The sequence below is a fragment of the Grammomys surdaster genome, unplaced genomic scaffold, assembly GCF_004785775.1.
Source record: "Grammomys surdaster isolate TR1022 unplaced genomic scaffold, NIH_TR_1.0 136, whole genome shotgun sequence".
Classification (NCBI taxonomy): domain Eukaryota; kingdom Metazoa; phylum Chordata; class Mammalia; order Rodentia; family Muridae; genus Grammomys; species Grammomys surdaster.
The window spans coordinates 10,658,504-10,674,001 of record NW_021604594.1 but is presented as its reverse complement, the minus strand read 5'-3'; the positions used below and the strand labels follow the sequence as shown (position 1 = coordinate 10,674,001).

The 15,498-nt window shown below is 36.1% G+C and overlaps 1 protein-coding gene across 3 annotated transcripts in view; it reads right to left on the bottom strand.

Annotated features, from left to right (window-relative positions):
* Nucleotides 1-387: 387 nt before the first annotated feature.
* Atf2 (activating transcription factor 2) overlaps nucleotides 388-15,498 on the bottom strand; it is an 83,010-nt gene continuing 67,899 nt past the window's right edge. For all 3 annotated transcript variants that reach the window (XM_028762905.1, XM_028762906.1, XM_028762907.1), the window contains 4 exons: nucleotides 14,283-14,432; nucleotides 12,947-13,153; nucleotides 7,924-8,029; nucleotides 388-2,982 (listed from right to left, as the gene is read on the bottom strand). In XM_028762905.1, the coding sequence (XP_028618738.1) occupies nucleotides 2,756-2,982; nucleotides 7,924-8,029; nucleotides 12,947-13,153; nucleotides 14,283-14,432 (690 nt within the window). In that variant the 3' untranslated portion in view covers nucleotides 388-2,755. The remainder of the gene's footprint in view (nucleotides 2,983-7,923; nucleotides 8,030-12,946; nucleotides 13,154-14,282; nucleotides 14,433-15,498) is intronic.

Below are 15,498 nucleotides of genomic sequence, written 5' to 3'. Positions count from 1 at the left end.
GGTGACATAGTTTGTTTGGCTTAAGCAGCTGGAAGAACTGTCACCAACTGATGAAAGACTGTGGAAGAAGGGCAGATGAGGGAAGGTTAATTCAGTGGTGGATATGGGTTAAGATATTTTCTAGGGTAGTGGTAGATCTCATGGTTAAACTTTGGGTGGTGTCCCAAATGGGACACACAAAATGAAAAGGTCACTCACTGCATGTCAATGGAACCTAAAGTAAACAGAGAATAGAAGCAATGCCTGTTGGTGGTTACAGGGCCTTCCAAGGGAGTGGAACGTACAGAAAAGGAAAGAACCTCACACTCTTCTCAGGAATTAAATGCCCTTAAGTGGGAAAACATTATCAGGTATTACTTTACGAAAGACAGATTAAAAACAAGCAAATTATAAACATAATTTAAAGATAGAATTTATTCTCTGATGGTTTAGTCATGCAAACTGTACATAAAAGAAAATAGTACAGTTTGTGTAACATTGCAAATATAAGGACTCAAAATGCTAGGTACAGAAGTAGTGTGACATCCTGGAATTCAAAATGTAATTTTTTTGTGTGTTTATACAACTAATAATGATTTTTATTTGCTGAATACAGATTGATTTACAACGAGAGCTTTGCCAACCGTGGTAAGTTCATTAACCGTTACATGACTTCTCACATCTATGTACTTCTACTTTACAGTTGCAAGAATCTGTTACCAAAGAACCGAAGCTCACATAAATCGGAAGATGAAAGAAAAATTTCGAGAGAGTGCAGAGAGTGAGACATGGAGGCTTTGACCAACTTTATCCATCTATGACAAAAAGCTTGCATGGGAATTCATGTTTTGTGCCTTTGAGATCAACTCCTTAGCATAACTATGACAAAATTGTGATTAAAACTGATTAAATATGAGATCAGGTGAAAGTAATAGATACAAAGTAGAATCAGCAAACAAAATGCTCTCATTTTTAATAAGCCAAGTAATAAAATTCCTATTATCTTCATACTTAAAAGTCCTGAAATGTCATTTATATAATTTGTATGTTTCCCAGTTTGGAACTCAGGCAGGTGGGATGTGTGTTCCCCTGAACTCTCAAGGGCATTCCATACAGGCTTTGGAAATGTCAGTCTCTTTAAGAGATGACACTGAGACCATAGTAATAATGTAGTATGGATGCAGAACAGACTACACAACTTATTATAAACACATTACAAGTATTTACAGAATGGAATCCTGCTTGAACGCCAGAAGTTGCTACTGGGTAGGACTCATAACTATTTTACAAAGTTTTCTTACACACATCTACTACTTTTTTTTATTTTTATGTTTAACAATTTAGTCTATTTAAAATATTGTACTGTATTTTTAACATAACTGCAGAATAAAAATAGATAATGGCACATTAGAAAACTCAGTATTCCACAGATGACTGGATAATGAGCAAAGTGTAACTACAATCATCTCATCAGAACAAGCTACATCATGGAATGTTAGTTATCCAAGCCTGCACAGTAATTGCATCTGAAACTGCAGTCATCTATTGCCAGCATCACACTGAAGGCATCGTTAAACATTCAAGCAATATCGCTGGCATAAACTAGTGGAAGATGCACACACACACACACTCTCACACAACACACACATACACACTCATTCTCTCACATTCCCACATTATAATTACATTGTTCTAAAGATAGATACTGATTTTTTTCCACGAGAAACATTATCAAAATCGGCTACTAAAAGATGACAGTGCTTTCACAAGAATAAGTACAAGTTAGCTCGCAAGTACAAGTACGACAATGGGGGAAACAGTCTTAATATTTCTAAGTCATAATTTTAGGCTTTTCTGGCAACCACATCACACTTCATTATGCATAAGCTTCTTGTTTTGTTACCTGAAATCTGTAAAACAAAACAAAAAAACACACACAACAACAAAATCCCAAACAAGAAAAATTCCAATGACAAGAGCAAATTTAAAAAATTACTAGTCTGATAACCCTGTATCATACATTATATAATTTCATAGTTTTCAGCCTCAAGAACACAGGTTTAAAATACTGAATTTAAGACTTAAAAAATCAAGTCATTTTTGAAATGCTCAAGATTCCAAAATTTTTGTTTACTTAATCTTAAAAACATTGCAGGGTGATGAATGACCTTGATTAGTCTAAGAATGCACAAAGCACTAAATGTCTTACCATACTTTCACTCACTTAAAAAAAAGTGTTTCTAATATTCTTTCTTTTGCATAATGTGCAAAATAAAAGGCAAAAAGATTAAAAGGAACTTTCTGTCTTTCTCTTCCCTAGTGCCTTACACCTCTGTTCATATTACAAAGACATAGGGATTCTGCAGAACTTTGGTATAAATGATAACAAGACTAACATCACAGCTCAGGGTGAAGGGGTGGGCAAAGAAATGGAAGTGGGAAGAGTAATTCAGTAACACCCCCATTTATTAAAATACCACTAAATCAAAGTGAAATAAACCACAATGAATTATGATACAATTTACACATTGAGCACAGGAAAATTAATAAATCTTAACAATATGTATAAAAAAAGCAAAATCAGTCTTCCAGAGACTAAAAATGTATTCAGTCTGATCATCAACTGCTACTACACCAACTCTAGAGACAAATTTAACTTCAAGTAAAAAAAAAAATTTACAACCACAGATTTCGCATAAATGCAAACTGGTCTTTCCTTGATTTCCCTTTGAAGTCACTAATCAGTATCTAAAACTGTTGCACTGCGGGTCTTTAATCAACTTCCTGAGGGCTGTGCCTGGGAGGAAGGAGCCATGACAATCTGTGAGAGTGCAGGCTCGGTGCTCTGGTCTGTCATGTGGGTGAGGACTGAAGTGGCTCCAGCTTCTGCTTTTGATGTTGAACTGACTCCATTGGATGTGCTGACAGAGCTGTGCTGGATGGCTTCTGTATGTGGACTGCTGGGCACAGAAAGGTCTTCTGAACTGTCATCTTTATCAGCAGCTGAGTGGTAAAAAGAAAAATACAAGTATTAACAAAAAAGCATTATTGAGGTGAATCCATACACAAAGCTGAAAGGTGTTTTAAAGTACTGGTTACTCAGGACAACCTGCACAACTGAAATAAACTGAATAGTGGCTCCAGTCAGAAAGTAGCCATCTGTGTCTGAGACAGGCCAAATAAAGTCACAACTGTGTATCATGGAATCATCAGGGTGTGCAAACTTGCTAAATAGAGTCAAAGAAAATGGAGCACAGCTAGGTATGGTGGTGCAAGCCTTTAATCCCAGCCCTCAAGAGGTAGGTGGAGGCAGATCTTTAAATTCAAGGCCAATCTGGGCTATATGATGAGACCCTGCCAAAAAAAGAAATACACAAACCAACAAAAAAAAGATGGGGTGGCAGTACACAACCACAATCTCAAGACTCTTCAGAGGCAGAGACAGAAGGACTGCAAATTTGAGGACAACCTAGGCTATATAGAGTTCTAGGCCAATGTGAGCTACCTGGTCTTAATACAACAAGAAAGTGAATTAGGACTTTGGAATATAGCTGCTCACAGATAGGTGCTCAAGAATGTACTGCACAACACATTTAACAAAGCTTGTCTGTTTGGCTACCTGTCACCCTTACTAAAATATAAAAAAACAATTTATAACCACATGCATAAACAAAATGAATCTTATATACAAATTATATTTTCAGTTATTCCCTCTGTATTTACCAGAACTGTATTTTTTTTTTTCTGCCTAAATTTCCATCTACTGCAGTCATGGATAATTATGACACTTTAAGTCTAATGATGCATACACACGAGAATAAGTAATATTCAAAGACTAAATGTCACCAGCTGTTAAAGCTATTCAAATATATATCCATACAAAACTTAAGATATTAAAACTGAAGAGACCTTCAGGAAAGGGCATTCTAATTATTTATGGAAACAAATTTACAATATTTAGATCTGAACAGCAAATCTTTTATATCTTTACTTCAGTAGATCATAATTTTATTTGGTAAAAAATTTGATACTCAATAGAGATAAATATTTGCTAAATCTGCAAGTTCTAGGCACCATGATAACATACACAATCTGGTTCCAGCGTTCATATCCATTGAGAACATTGTCAATGATACTGTCTTTTTTCTTTTTCACATGCAGTTACTCTTTGGACGTTTCTTTAATCTGATCCTTATGTTTTTAGATTTATCAAAGTGGTTATATATAATCTCTAAAGTTTTGTTTGCTGCTATACAACATGAAATACCATTATACTAGATATTCTTATTTTTCTTCCTTCTTTTAGGTTTTGAAACAGGGTCTATGTAGCATAGGATGTCCATAAACTCATGACCAATCATCTTGCCTCAGCTTCCTAGGTACTAGGATTACAGGCGTGTAATGACATGTCCAACTTGAATGTTTTCCTTTCCAAATGACTTGTTTCACTTGGCATTAAAAATAAGTTTTAGCTAGGCAGTGGTGGCACATGCCTTTAATCCCAACACTTGGGAGGCAGAGGCAGGCGGATTTCTAAGTTCGAGGCCAGCCTGGTCTACAGAGTGAGTTCCAGAACAGCTATCTCAAAAAAACAAAACAAAACAAAACAAAACAAAAACAAAAAACAAAAATAAGTTTTAGCTAAATGTTTAGAAAGTTTGCAAGCTTTCTAGTAATGTGAGGATGCAGACCAGTCTATTTACTGATGGGCAGATGCCTATTGATTACTCCATGATTTGTTGTGTAGAAGGGGAATGTAGTGGGAAATTTGTTGAGAGGATCTAAGGCGGGAGGAGTAAGGAGAGGAAGAGGGAAGGAAGAGGAGGAGCTAGGGGAGAAAGGAAAAGAAAAAGAGAGAGAGAAGGGGGTGGGGAGAGGAACACAGAAGCAGACATGTGCCTGTCTCTAGCAGTCAAAGGTAGTTGATGTATCTAGGCTGGGTATTGGGTTACACCTCTGATAGTGTGGGCATCTTGTTATTTGAGCATTTCCAAATATATAAAGCTATTGGATAATCCCGTGTGGATGGCGGGATGGTCTGGGCTCAGCCCAGCCTTGTGGAGACAGTGTGGAAGATTGGCAGAGCCATCTCCCACGCTGGCGTCTTGTGGGTGGGAGGCCTGGTGTCTCTGATTGCCTGAGCAGACGGCATAAACTGAGCAGCGGTGGCATCTCCACCACTGCTGTCACCCATGGCTACAGGCCTAGGCTAGTCAGGAACATGGTGGCTGATTAAGAAAAACCAGATTGGCCGGGCAGTGGTGGCGCATGCCTTTAATCCCAGCACTTGGGAGGCAGAGGCAGGCGGATTTCTGAGTTCGAGGCCAGCCTGGTCTACAGAGTGAGTTCCAGGACAGCCAAGGCTATACAGAGAAACCCTGTCTCGAAAAACCAAAAAAAAAAAAAAAAAAAAAAAAAAAAAGCCAGATTGAATGCCGCTGTTTTAAATCTCTCCCACTATAGGTGGACAGTGGGTGTCTTGTGGAGGGAAAAATACTTGGCAACTATGAGTATCAATAAAATTCCTCATTTTGAGAATTTTCTGAAATACAGTAGTTCTTACAGAATTTATGCATCAGTCTCAAATCCATGTATTTTTGAAAACAAGATTTTAAAATACATTAGTAAGATGAAATTCTATCTTTTCCATAATGTGCTGTAAGTGCAAAAATGTTTCCCTGAATCAAATCTGACCTCAAACTACAATTTAAATAAAAATCTCAACCAGAAATCTAAAAAGAATATTAAGAATCAGAAAAAATATTTTAAGCAACAATGAATATTGTAACATCCTTATAATTCTATTCTGTCAATGTATCAGTCATATTTGAAGAAAACACTGTCAATGACAATTCAAATAGAGAGAATACCAAAAAGCTGTTATTTATTTTGCTTCTATTCTTCGGCAAAACAACAAGCTAACCTTTGAATGTTAGGTTCTTGAAAAACATTAGACAGGAAGGCTGACTGGTAGTATAATACAAGATATAAATACATAGGAGAGAGTGACTCAAAATCAAACACTGAAGGAGTGCTTATCGAGACTCACAGAAGGCACTACAAAGAATTATCAGTTATAAATTAGGTAATTAAAATTCACATACATAATTTTGCAATGAGTTAATATCTGCACATATGTCTAATTCTTGTAGCTGAGGGGAGAAAATGACCAGAATAATTAAAACACTAGAAAACACAGGCTGCACTGAAAAGAAACACTTTTAGCTTAAAGTATCTCCAATGTTTGAGAATTTAACCCGTCTCCCTCTCTGATGTGTGAGTACACATTAACAAGAAAAAGACACCCTGCATTCAGAAGGTGGAAGGAGAAAACCAAATGTAACTACTTTCCAAACAAAAGTCTCTATTTCTTGCATTTTCATGTGACAAGTTTACTAAGAATTTATGAGTGTAGGTTTTCAACCTATTCAACAACAGATATTAACACTTCTGTATGCTTAAAATTATATAAAACAATCATTAATCATTGGTTTGCAAATATTGACTGCATAATAATTAAAATAGTTGGGATAATCCAATCAGTAATAAAAAGATTTTAAAACTGTAGATTATTTTCAATTAGATACAATATAAGTGCTAATTTTCTTCTAATTTTAACAAAATCATCATAAATTTCCTTTTAAGCCATCAAAATCCAATGCAGCTTTCTTGTTGAAGAAAATCATGTATGCATAATGTTGAACTCAGTAGCATCTACAGGAAATTAAATTAAGTCAGATGGAAACCACAGTGGCCTAATCCCGAAAGCAATCACTGTTAATACAAATCCCAAACATATTCTTACATGGTTCCAATTTACTCCACAGTGTGTTTCACTGTCTTGTCAAAATGATTAGATATCAAATAACAGAGACTTATATACTCAAAGCAGATAAAAATCAGTATTCTAAATATATATGGCAATTGAAAGTAGCTTTGTCTACAAAATTTTTTAAATTAAAAAATATTGCTCATTTTGATGAAACTGTTTACAATAGACTACAAGTAAAGATGGTGGCCATTAAGTTTTATTGTAAGTACCTGAGGAACTGTTTGCATCCAACACAAAATGTTTCCTTCTTTTGAATTACTGACATAGCCAAATTAAAATGAAGTGGATACATATGGCTGAAACAATCTTCACATTTACAAATATCCTGAAACATCACTAAATCATAGAAACGAAAGAAAGGCTGTGGGTTATGTATTATGAATGTTGCCTAATGGATACCCAGCTCTGTTATTTGTTATGAATTTGTGTGTGATGGACAAAATTGGTCATTTACTCAGGAGTAACAGCTGGTTCCAAAACTGTGCATGTTGTCAAGAAGGACATCAGAGAAGAGAAAAAGCACAATTAACCTCTACAAAGCTGGAAACAGAAGAATCTCATTTTAGGAGAGGAAAACATTCAGAAGGGAATTTATAAGCAAATCATTTCAATACAGTTCTGTTTCAGCATTTTTATGACTACAACAATAACCACATAAAAGCTCACAACCACACAAATACTGTCCAATGCTGAGACTATCTAAAAAAGAACAGGACATGATACTATAAATAGTATATGGTTGGATGGAGATAGTTGATTAAAAAATTCATCAGTACTCAATGGGAGCAGGAAAGGAAAAGCTGATTGGCTCTGTTAACCAAGACAGAGTGCTACCCTGTGAAGACAAATGATCACTGACAGCAGGCAGTGTACTTAAGAATGTTTAGCTAACCGACTTGCGATCCACACTAATGCCCGGGGGAAAAAAAGCTAGAACTAGGAAAACTTTTCTTCCTATCCCAGACCCAGACTATAATAATCTTGCAGAAATTCTGATATTTAATCTTAAGTACTAGAACTGCAGCTTGCACTTTTTTTGACTATAGCTCTGCTCACTCTGGCAGCCTGTCACTGATATAGCCTACAGCTGTAGGTAATGGAACATTACTCACTATGATAGCCAGACTTCTTCTGCATGGCGGTTACAGGGCAATCTTTATGAGCCAGAAGAAGCTGTTTCAGCTGTGCCACTTCATTTCTCAGCAGGGTGACTTCGCTCTGGAGAAGAAACAACTCATATGCTTTACCAGCATTAGAAACATATTTTACTATTTAAAGAAAACAAGGCTTAAGGTATGAAAACTGGATCTCTTTGGCAGAACAATAAGGGACATATGCTGTTTAAATACATTTTAATCAGTATACATTGGTTTGTTTTAACATTTATTTATATACGTTTTTTAATTTAAAAAACTAAAATCATCTGAAGACCATAACTAGGTACCCTAGCTCACTACTTGCCATGAGAATCATAGGCATTATAGATTACCCACTGAAGGTCTTTACTGTACATATTTTGTATGTTCTTTTGATTATTTGAAAACTTAAAAATATCGATCAGAATGAATTTTCATTGATTCCATTCACCTTTTAAAGATAAAATTCATCCTATAAATGTAATTATGCAAGTTTACACTTTAGAAAAAAGAAATTAAACTTATTGAAGAATCATGGATCTTTATACTTATTGTTGAGCACTATCCTAGGCACCAGAACAATGAAAGTGCATGTATTGTTAAATGGATCTGTTGCCTGCAATATATGCATCTAAATTTAAATGCTGTGTGCTCTGTTTTATTCCTTACAATAGAATGACTATTTTAGCCTTTGTTTGGGATGCATTAATTTACTAAGTTCCACAACAAAGTTTCAAATTGAACAAAATCTACCTAATTAATTTGGTTTAGCCCCATATATAAAAGTAGAAATTAGTGATTACCAACACTCATAAGTTAAGAAATACTATGGACTTAATAAATTAGTAACATTAAAAAAAGTCACTGTGAATATTTCTTCTCATTTAAATTTACCATCTAGGTTTCACCCTTGAACCCCAAAGTATTAATAAATAGGAATATTTAATAAACTGGCATACATAAAACTACAGGCACATAATCCACTAACATCTCACTTTTTGAGACAGGATATCAGTGCATCCCAGGGTTGCCTCTAAACTATAGCAATCCTCCTGCCCTAGGCCCAAGTGTTGGGATCATAATTCAGTGTGCATTACCAAACCCAACCTCTACTCTACCTCTTAAAACTAGAAAGCTGAATGTGAAATACTTTTAGCAGATTAGTTTTTAGGCCTTCCTAAAAAACAATGAGAAAAAAAAAACATAAGAAAAAAAGTCAAGCAATCTAAAAGTCAAGTGTGTGGAAATAGTTTCCTACAGTCCAACAATACTAGCAACACTGTATTAAAGCACAGAACACAATTTATGTTAGCATATCCTTAGACTACTAGCTAAAGTATCCTTAGACTACTGTACTTCAGAATTGATGGTAGGGGCTGGAAAGATGGCTTAGCAGTTAAGAGCACTGGCTGCTCATTCAGAGGACAAGGGTTCAATTCTCAGCACCTACATAGCAGCTCACAACTGTCTGTACCTCCAAGTTCAAGGAGACCTAACACTCTCACATAGACAATATGTGCAGGCAAAACACCAATGCACATAATAATAAAAAAATATAGGTGGTTGTAGATTCTTCTCCAATAACCATGACTTCACTAGCACCAAGCTAGGTTTCCAGTACCTCTTGGTCTCCCTCTTGTTGAGTGGGTCTTAAGTCCCATTAGAGAGCTGTTGGTTGCTACCAAAGTATGCACACTACTAATGCATGACGAGGGTTACTGTGCCATGCTGTGGTTCACAGGGATCACAGCTGGGTAAGACTGTGGGTTGCCTCCCTCATTTGGAAGCATGTACGGTGACTTCTGATATGAAAACTAGTCTTCAGGGAAGGGGCATTTAGGTTAGTCCAAGCTGAGGGATCTCTGGGCCCTACATTTTTTATAGTTCCTAAAATTATTTATTTATGAGCACAGTGTAGCTGTCTGAAGACACACCAGAAGAGTGCGTCAGATTCCATTACAGATGGCTGTGAGCTACTATGTGGTTGTTGAGAATTGAACTCAGGACCTTTTGAACAGCAGTCAGTGCTCTTAACCGCTCAGCCATCTCTCTAGCTCCTAAGCCCCACTTCTAAAGTGCATGGTGTCTTAGCAATACAAACTTACCTTCTACCTCTGGGGGTTTATCAAGGGCAACAGCAATAGACTGTATATTTTGTGAGTCTCTTGGACAACAACTAAAAAGAGAGTATCTCATGTCTGGTATTGGAGGTTTTGTTAGGTGGTCTTTGACTCTTGGAGGGAGCTTCATCTGCCCAGATGAGAAAGGTTCATTAAAAGTGTATGTATATTCATATGTGGAATATCAAAATTTTTAAAATTATACTCTGAAAATAGTAGTATGATTCCTTGTGGCTTTTTCCATCCAGATGAGAAAAGTTCACTAAAAGTATATCTATATTCATACATGGAATATTAATAGTTTTTTAAGTTGTATTTTGGAAATAGATAATAGTATGATTCTTTGTGACTTTTTCAGACATTCTTATTATTTTACCCACCTCTCTCCTTTTGTGTTGCCTTGCCTCTCCTTTCCTAAAGAACATCCCTTTCCCACTTCCCTATCAGACCACTTGTATACTGCTACTGTCCTTTACCCTCCTCAACTTCTCTGCCTCTCCTTAAGGAGCTGCTACTCCCTTTTCCATTTCCATGATCAGCTAGATCACCTGAACCCTATTAATCCCTTCTCTTATCCATAAAGTCTCACCAACATGATTTTGTCCCAATGTGAACTGAACAAGAATGATATCAATGAACATGCCAAACTGGATGGAGGAAAGACCCCAAGGCCGCAACCCTACACCAAGAACTATAGGCAACTGAGATAAGCTGGGAATGGGATAGATGGTGTTCCCCAGGGAAGAATATACCAACTGGTTGTCTAGTGTCAAAGAGTCAATCTCAAAACATACATAGTTAGTGTTATACAGACTCAGACTCAACAGGTTATATTCAGGAACACCTGTGTGTGTGTGTGTGTGTGTGTGTGTGTGTGTGTGTGTATATATATATATTTGAAGTAGTAATTTGTTGAAACAAAAGAGGTCATGAATTTAAAGAACAGTGGAAGGGGTATATTCTGGGTTTGGAGGGAGGAAAAGGGAGAAGTATAAATAAATTATAATTTCAAAAAATCTTTTAAAAAGTTTTATTAAGGACAATAAAAGGATACATTTAAATCACTGTTAGCATGAATATCTGATAATGCAATTAATAGTAATTGATATTCTATCAGGTATGGCAAAGAACAGTTTTTTTGGTCTACACATAAATCAGTATATGTATAATCTGTTTCATTTTACTTAAAAGAGAAATTAATTTTATTCTAAGAAACTAAGTTTTTTAGTAAATTCATTTGTGAGGATAACGATAATATTGCTTACTAAATTATAGTATATATTTGGAGTTTATGTAAGTTTAATAAGTTTATGTAGTTTAATAAGTCATGATTAATCTTTTTTTTCAAATTACAAGTCAGATGGCTAAAAATAAGTTTTGTAAGAGACAATCAGTTTGTCTTAAAATAACCAAATCAATATGCAAAATGCAACAAAGTCTTTTAAGGATGTCTGTCTCACATATGAAAACTTGTTATAAAACTTAGTTTGTTAAGTGCTATACCGGATGGTAAAAAGAGTTTTCTAAGTATTTAAACAATTTTATTTGTGGCACCTTTAAGATAGATTTAAGGAATAAGTGCCCCTCTTACTATAAGTTGTATTTAAATAGGAAGATTCACTTAAAACTGGGAATGGATAATTCAAAAGACTGATCTACTCATATGTTCACAATACCAGCTACTTGGAAAGCTGACATCAGATCTTGAGTTTGAAGCAAGTTTGGGCAACTTAGCTCCCTATACTAAAACCAAAATATTAACGGAGGCACTAGCGGTAGAGTACTGAAGCCCCAACTTCAACTTCTAGTCCTGTTGTTAAACAAGCAAAAACTTGATCTATATTAATAAACAACTATAATTTATTAACATTAATTTCTAGTTAATTGTTAGTTCAAAAGATACTACGGGAGAATATTCACAATGTCAAAAGCAAAATGATGAAAACAGAAAACAAAGGAAGAAATGCAAGAGATAAAGGAAGGAGGTAAGAGAGAAAGAGAGAAGGAAGGAAAGAAAACACGTTTGGTACTACCTGATGCTTTTTTTGGAAATCTTACCAATGACTTGAATGGAGAGCCTTAAAATCTTTATAACACATGAGGTCCTAAGAAATGTATTTGAGGCACATTGGCAGGGCAGTATGAAACAATTTGCTATGCCCCTGACCAAATAGTACCTGCTCTGTGGGTACTTAGAATCCTTCAGTTTCCAAAGCTGTCAATCTGGCACCTTTCATGAGCACTACAGGCACTTAAGACAAAGGAAAGTAAAAAAGAAAGAACAGTAGAACTGTAATTCAAAGAAAGAATGTAAAAACTGCCACTGGAACAACTTTGGGTTAATATAAACCTAACATGACAAACAAAACAAAAAACAGTGATTTTTTTTAAAAAAGTTTTTGAACTTTATAAAGTTCAAGCAAGGTAATTACAGCATTTGTGTACCACACAGACAGTTACACATAAAATTTCTTCATTGTGTCAGGGTTGAAAGTTTGGTATTACTTCTGGTCAAAATTCACAAGGTTTAGGAAACCATGGCTTATTACAGAGTCCACATATGTGCAGTATACATCATGTCCTAAAGTATTTGCAGGATCATCTAGAGAGAAATGGAAAAACAATGTTCTTAGCCAGACAGCAGTGGCACACACCTCTGATCCCAGCATTCAGGAGGCAGAGGCAGGAGGATCTCTGAGTTGGAGGCCAGCCTGGTCTACAGAGTTCCAGGACAGCCAGGGCTACACAGAGAAACACTGACTTGAAAAGCCACACACACAAAACCAAACCAAACCAAATAACAAACAAACAAACAAACAAACAACCAAACCTATGTTCCTAACCAATAAATAGAAGTAAACTGCATTTATGCCCCATACCTGCAGCTGGCCATTTAGTGAACTCAAGTCTTCTGCTTTCTTCTCCAAGGACTGAACCCATACTTTCCTTTTTTGTCGGCATCTTGAAGCGGCTGCTCTATTTCGTTCGAGAAACTTCCTCCTTTTCTCATCAGGATCTTCATTAGCTGCTCTTCTTCGACGGCCACTTGTATTTTGGGTCTGTGGAGCTGTGTGAGCTGGAGAAGCCTGTGACAATATGGAGAGAGCTTGTCCTGTGAGTGTGTAGTGAGTAAATTAACAGGGGCAAGACATAGTATAAAAGAGAAAGTGGCTAACTCATGCTGTGTGCCTTGATGACATCACTCTGGAGTAAAATTCACCCTATGGCTGAATCCCTATTAAATAGCTATGCGATACTGAAATGCTCAATGCAATATGTCTTCCTTAAAGTATGTGTATTCTTTAGTGTCTTGCTAAAGAAATTCTACTATACTCAGATCCATGCCTTTTCAGCCATTATTAGACAAGCTTCCTTCTGCAGCAGGAAAAAAAATACAGAAACAGCTACACAATAAAAGGAAAAAAAAACTATGTGTATTTTGATAAACTATTTTTACAATTTTTTTTTTTTTTTTGGTTTTTCAAGACAGGGTTTCTCTGTGTAGTCCTGGCTGTCCTGGAACTCACTCTGTAGACCAGGCTGGCCTCAAACTCAGAAATCCGCCTGCCTCTGCCTCCCAAGTGCTGGGATTATAAAGGCATGCGTCACCACCGCCTGGCCTACAAATGTTATTTTTAACTGATTTCATATCATTAATTCTTTGAAAACTAGTCACTATAAGTTTATAACTTTTTTCAATTCTATTTTGAAGTAAAATTTATTAAATATGCTAGTTGCACTAAAATAAATAGTTATTTCTACAATATTTTTCAGGTAAGGACAGCCCCATAGGGGTCTTGGTTTTCATTAATGGGCCAGTTTGAGTATCTTTATTCAGCCCAGGACATAAATCTTTAGTCATTAATCAGACTGTATAACAGAACTGTCCAATGTTAGGCATCCTCTAAGTCTTATAAATCCCACACCGTGCCATAGAATATGGCAGTGTGGGAGACAAATCAAAATAAAACCAAACAAAGCTCTTGGAAATAATGCTGAAGAATGAGAACTTCTGACTACTAGCATGTGGTCCAAAGGATAAACTTGAAAGATTACTCCTAATCAACACAAAACAAGTATCAAATTAAGATGGCTATATTTATACTCTTTTCATAAGCTTATAGACTATAATTACATAAAGAAGTCACATAAGCTGTACTGTATTTTCTTTTTAAGGATGACTAGAGTGGTGAATGACGAAAGGAACACACATACCGGAGTTTCTGTAGTGGAGGTGGCGGGCTGCTGCAAGGACTGTGGACGAGACTCTTCTGACTGAGTCCTAACCAATCCACTGCCATGGCCTTTTACAGTATCACCATTGGTAACTGGAGGGTGTTGCTGGGTCAAAGCAGCTTTTAATCTCTGAAATGCAAAGAACGTTTAAAAAAAATGGTTCCTATGTTATATGAAATCTAACTCTCAACATACTCTTTGTTTAACCTAAAGACAGTGTTTGTCAAGTAACACATAAATACACTGGCTTTTGCATTGCTTTCATTTACTTTACTTCACTGGATTATAATAAACATCAACACGACAATCTGGGATTTTGGAAAGCTTCTCCAACATGCTATCTGGTACAACTGTAGGACTTTGTACTTTGTTGTACTTATTTCTAAGAAGACCTAAAAAATGAAAATGAAGTATATGAACATACCTGGCCTTGTTCAACTAAAAAAATGTCATGCTATTATGTACGTTTTGACCTACCCTCTCCCACCCTAAGCCCATACCTATTATCAGGCTTTGCCTAGATTCTAAGATCCAGACTTCGGTCTTATCTGATCTCTGCTTTCAGGTTTTTAATGTTTACTTGGATAATAACTTCATGTTCCATTTTGAAATGTATTTTTTTTATTTGTGTGTGCGTGTACATGTCATGTACACAGAGAACAACTTTTAGGAGCAGGTTCCCTCCTTCCACCATGGATTCGAGTTGAAAGCACTTTTACCAGATGAGCCATCATAGTAATCTGATGTCGCATTTTTTTAGGCCACTATTAAAATCTGTCATATCAAAGAACTTAAAATTTAAACCTATGGTCTTCCTCTTTTCTAATAGGAAGACCACTCCCTCTACCCTTTAGGATTTACTCATTTCATGTGCATGTGTTAGTGTCTGTATGTAGGTATGCACATGATGCTGTGTGTCTAGTACTCATGAAGGATGAAAGAGGGCATTGGATCCCCTGGAATGGAGTTATAGGTGGCTGGCTTTGAGCTGCCACATGGTTGATGGAAAGCAATCCAGGTCCTCTATAAGAGAAGCAAGTGCTCTTGACCACTAAGCCATCTCCCTAACCCTGGAAGATCTATCTGTACTGCATTATTTTACTAGTAACTGAATTAGAACTTATGAACTTTGATAGTATGACAAATCCAGTGTTAGAATGATGCCTTAGATATTACTGACACATTCTTTATAAAA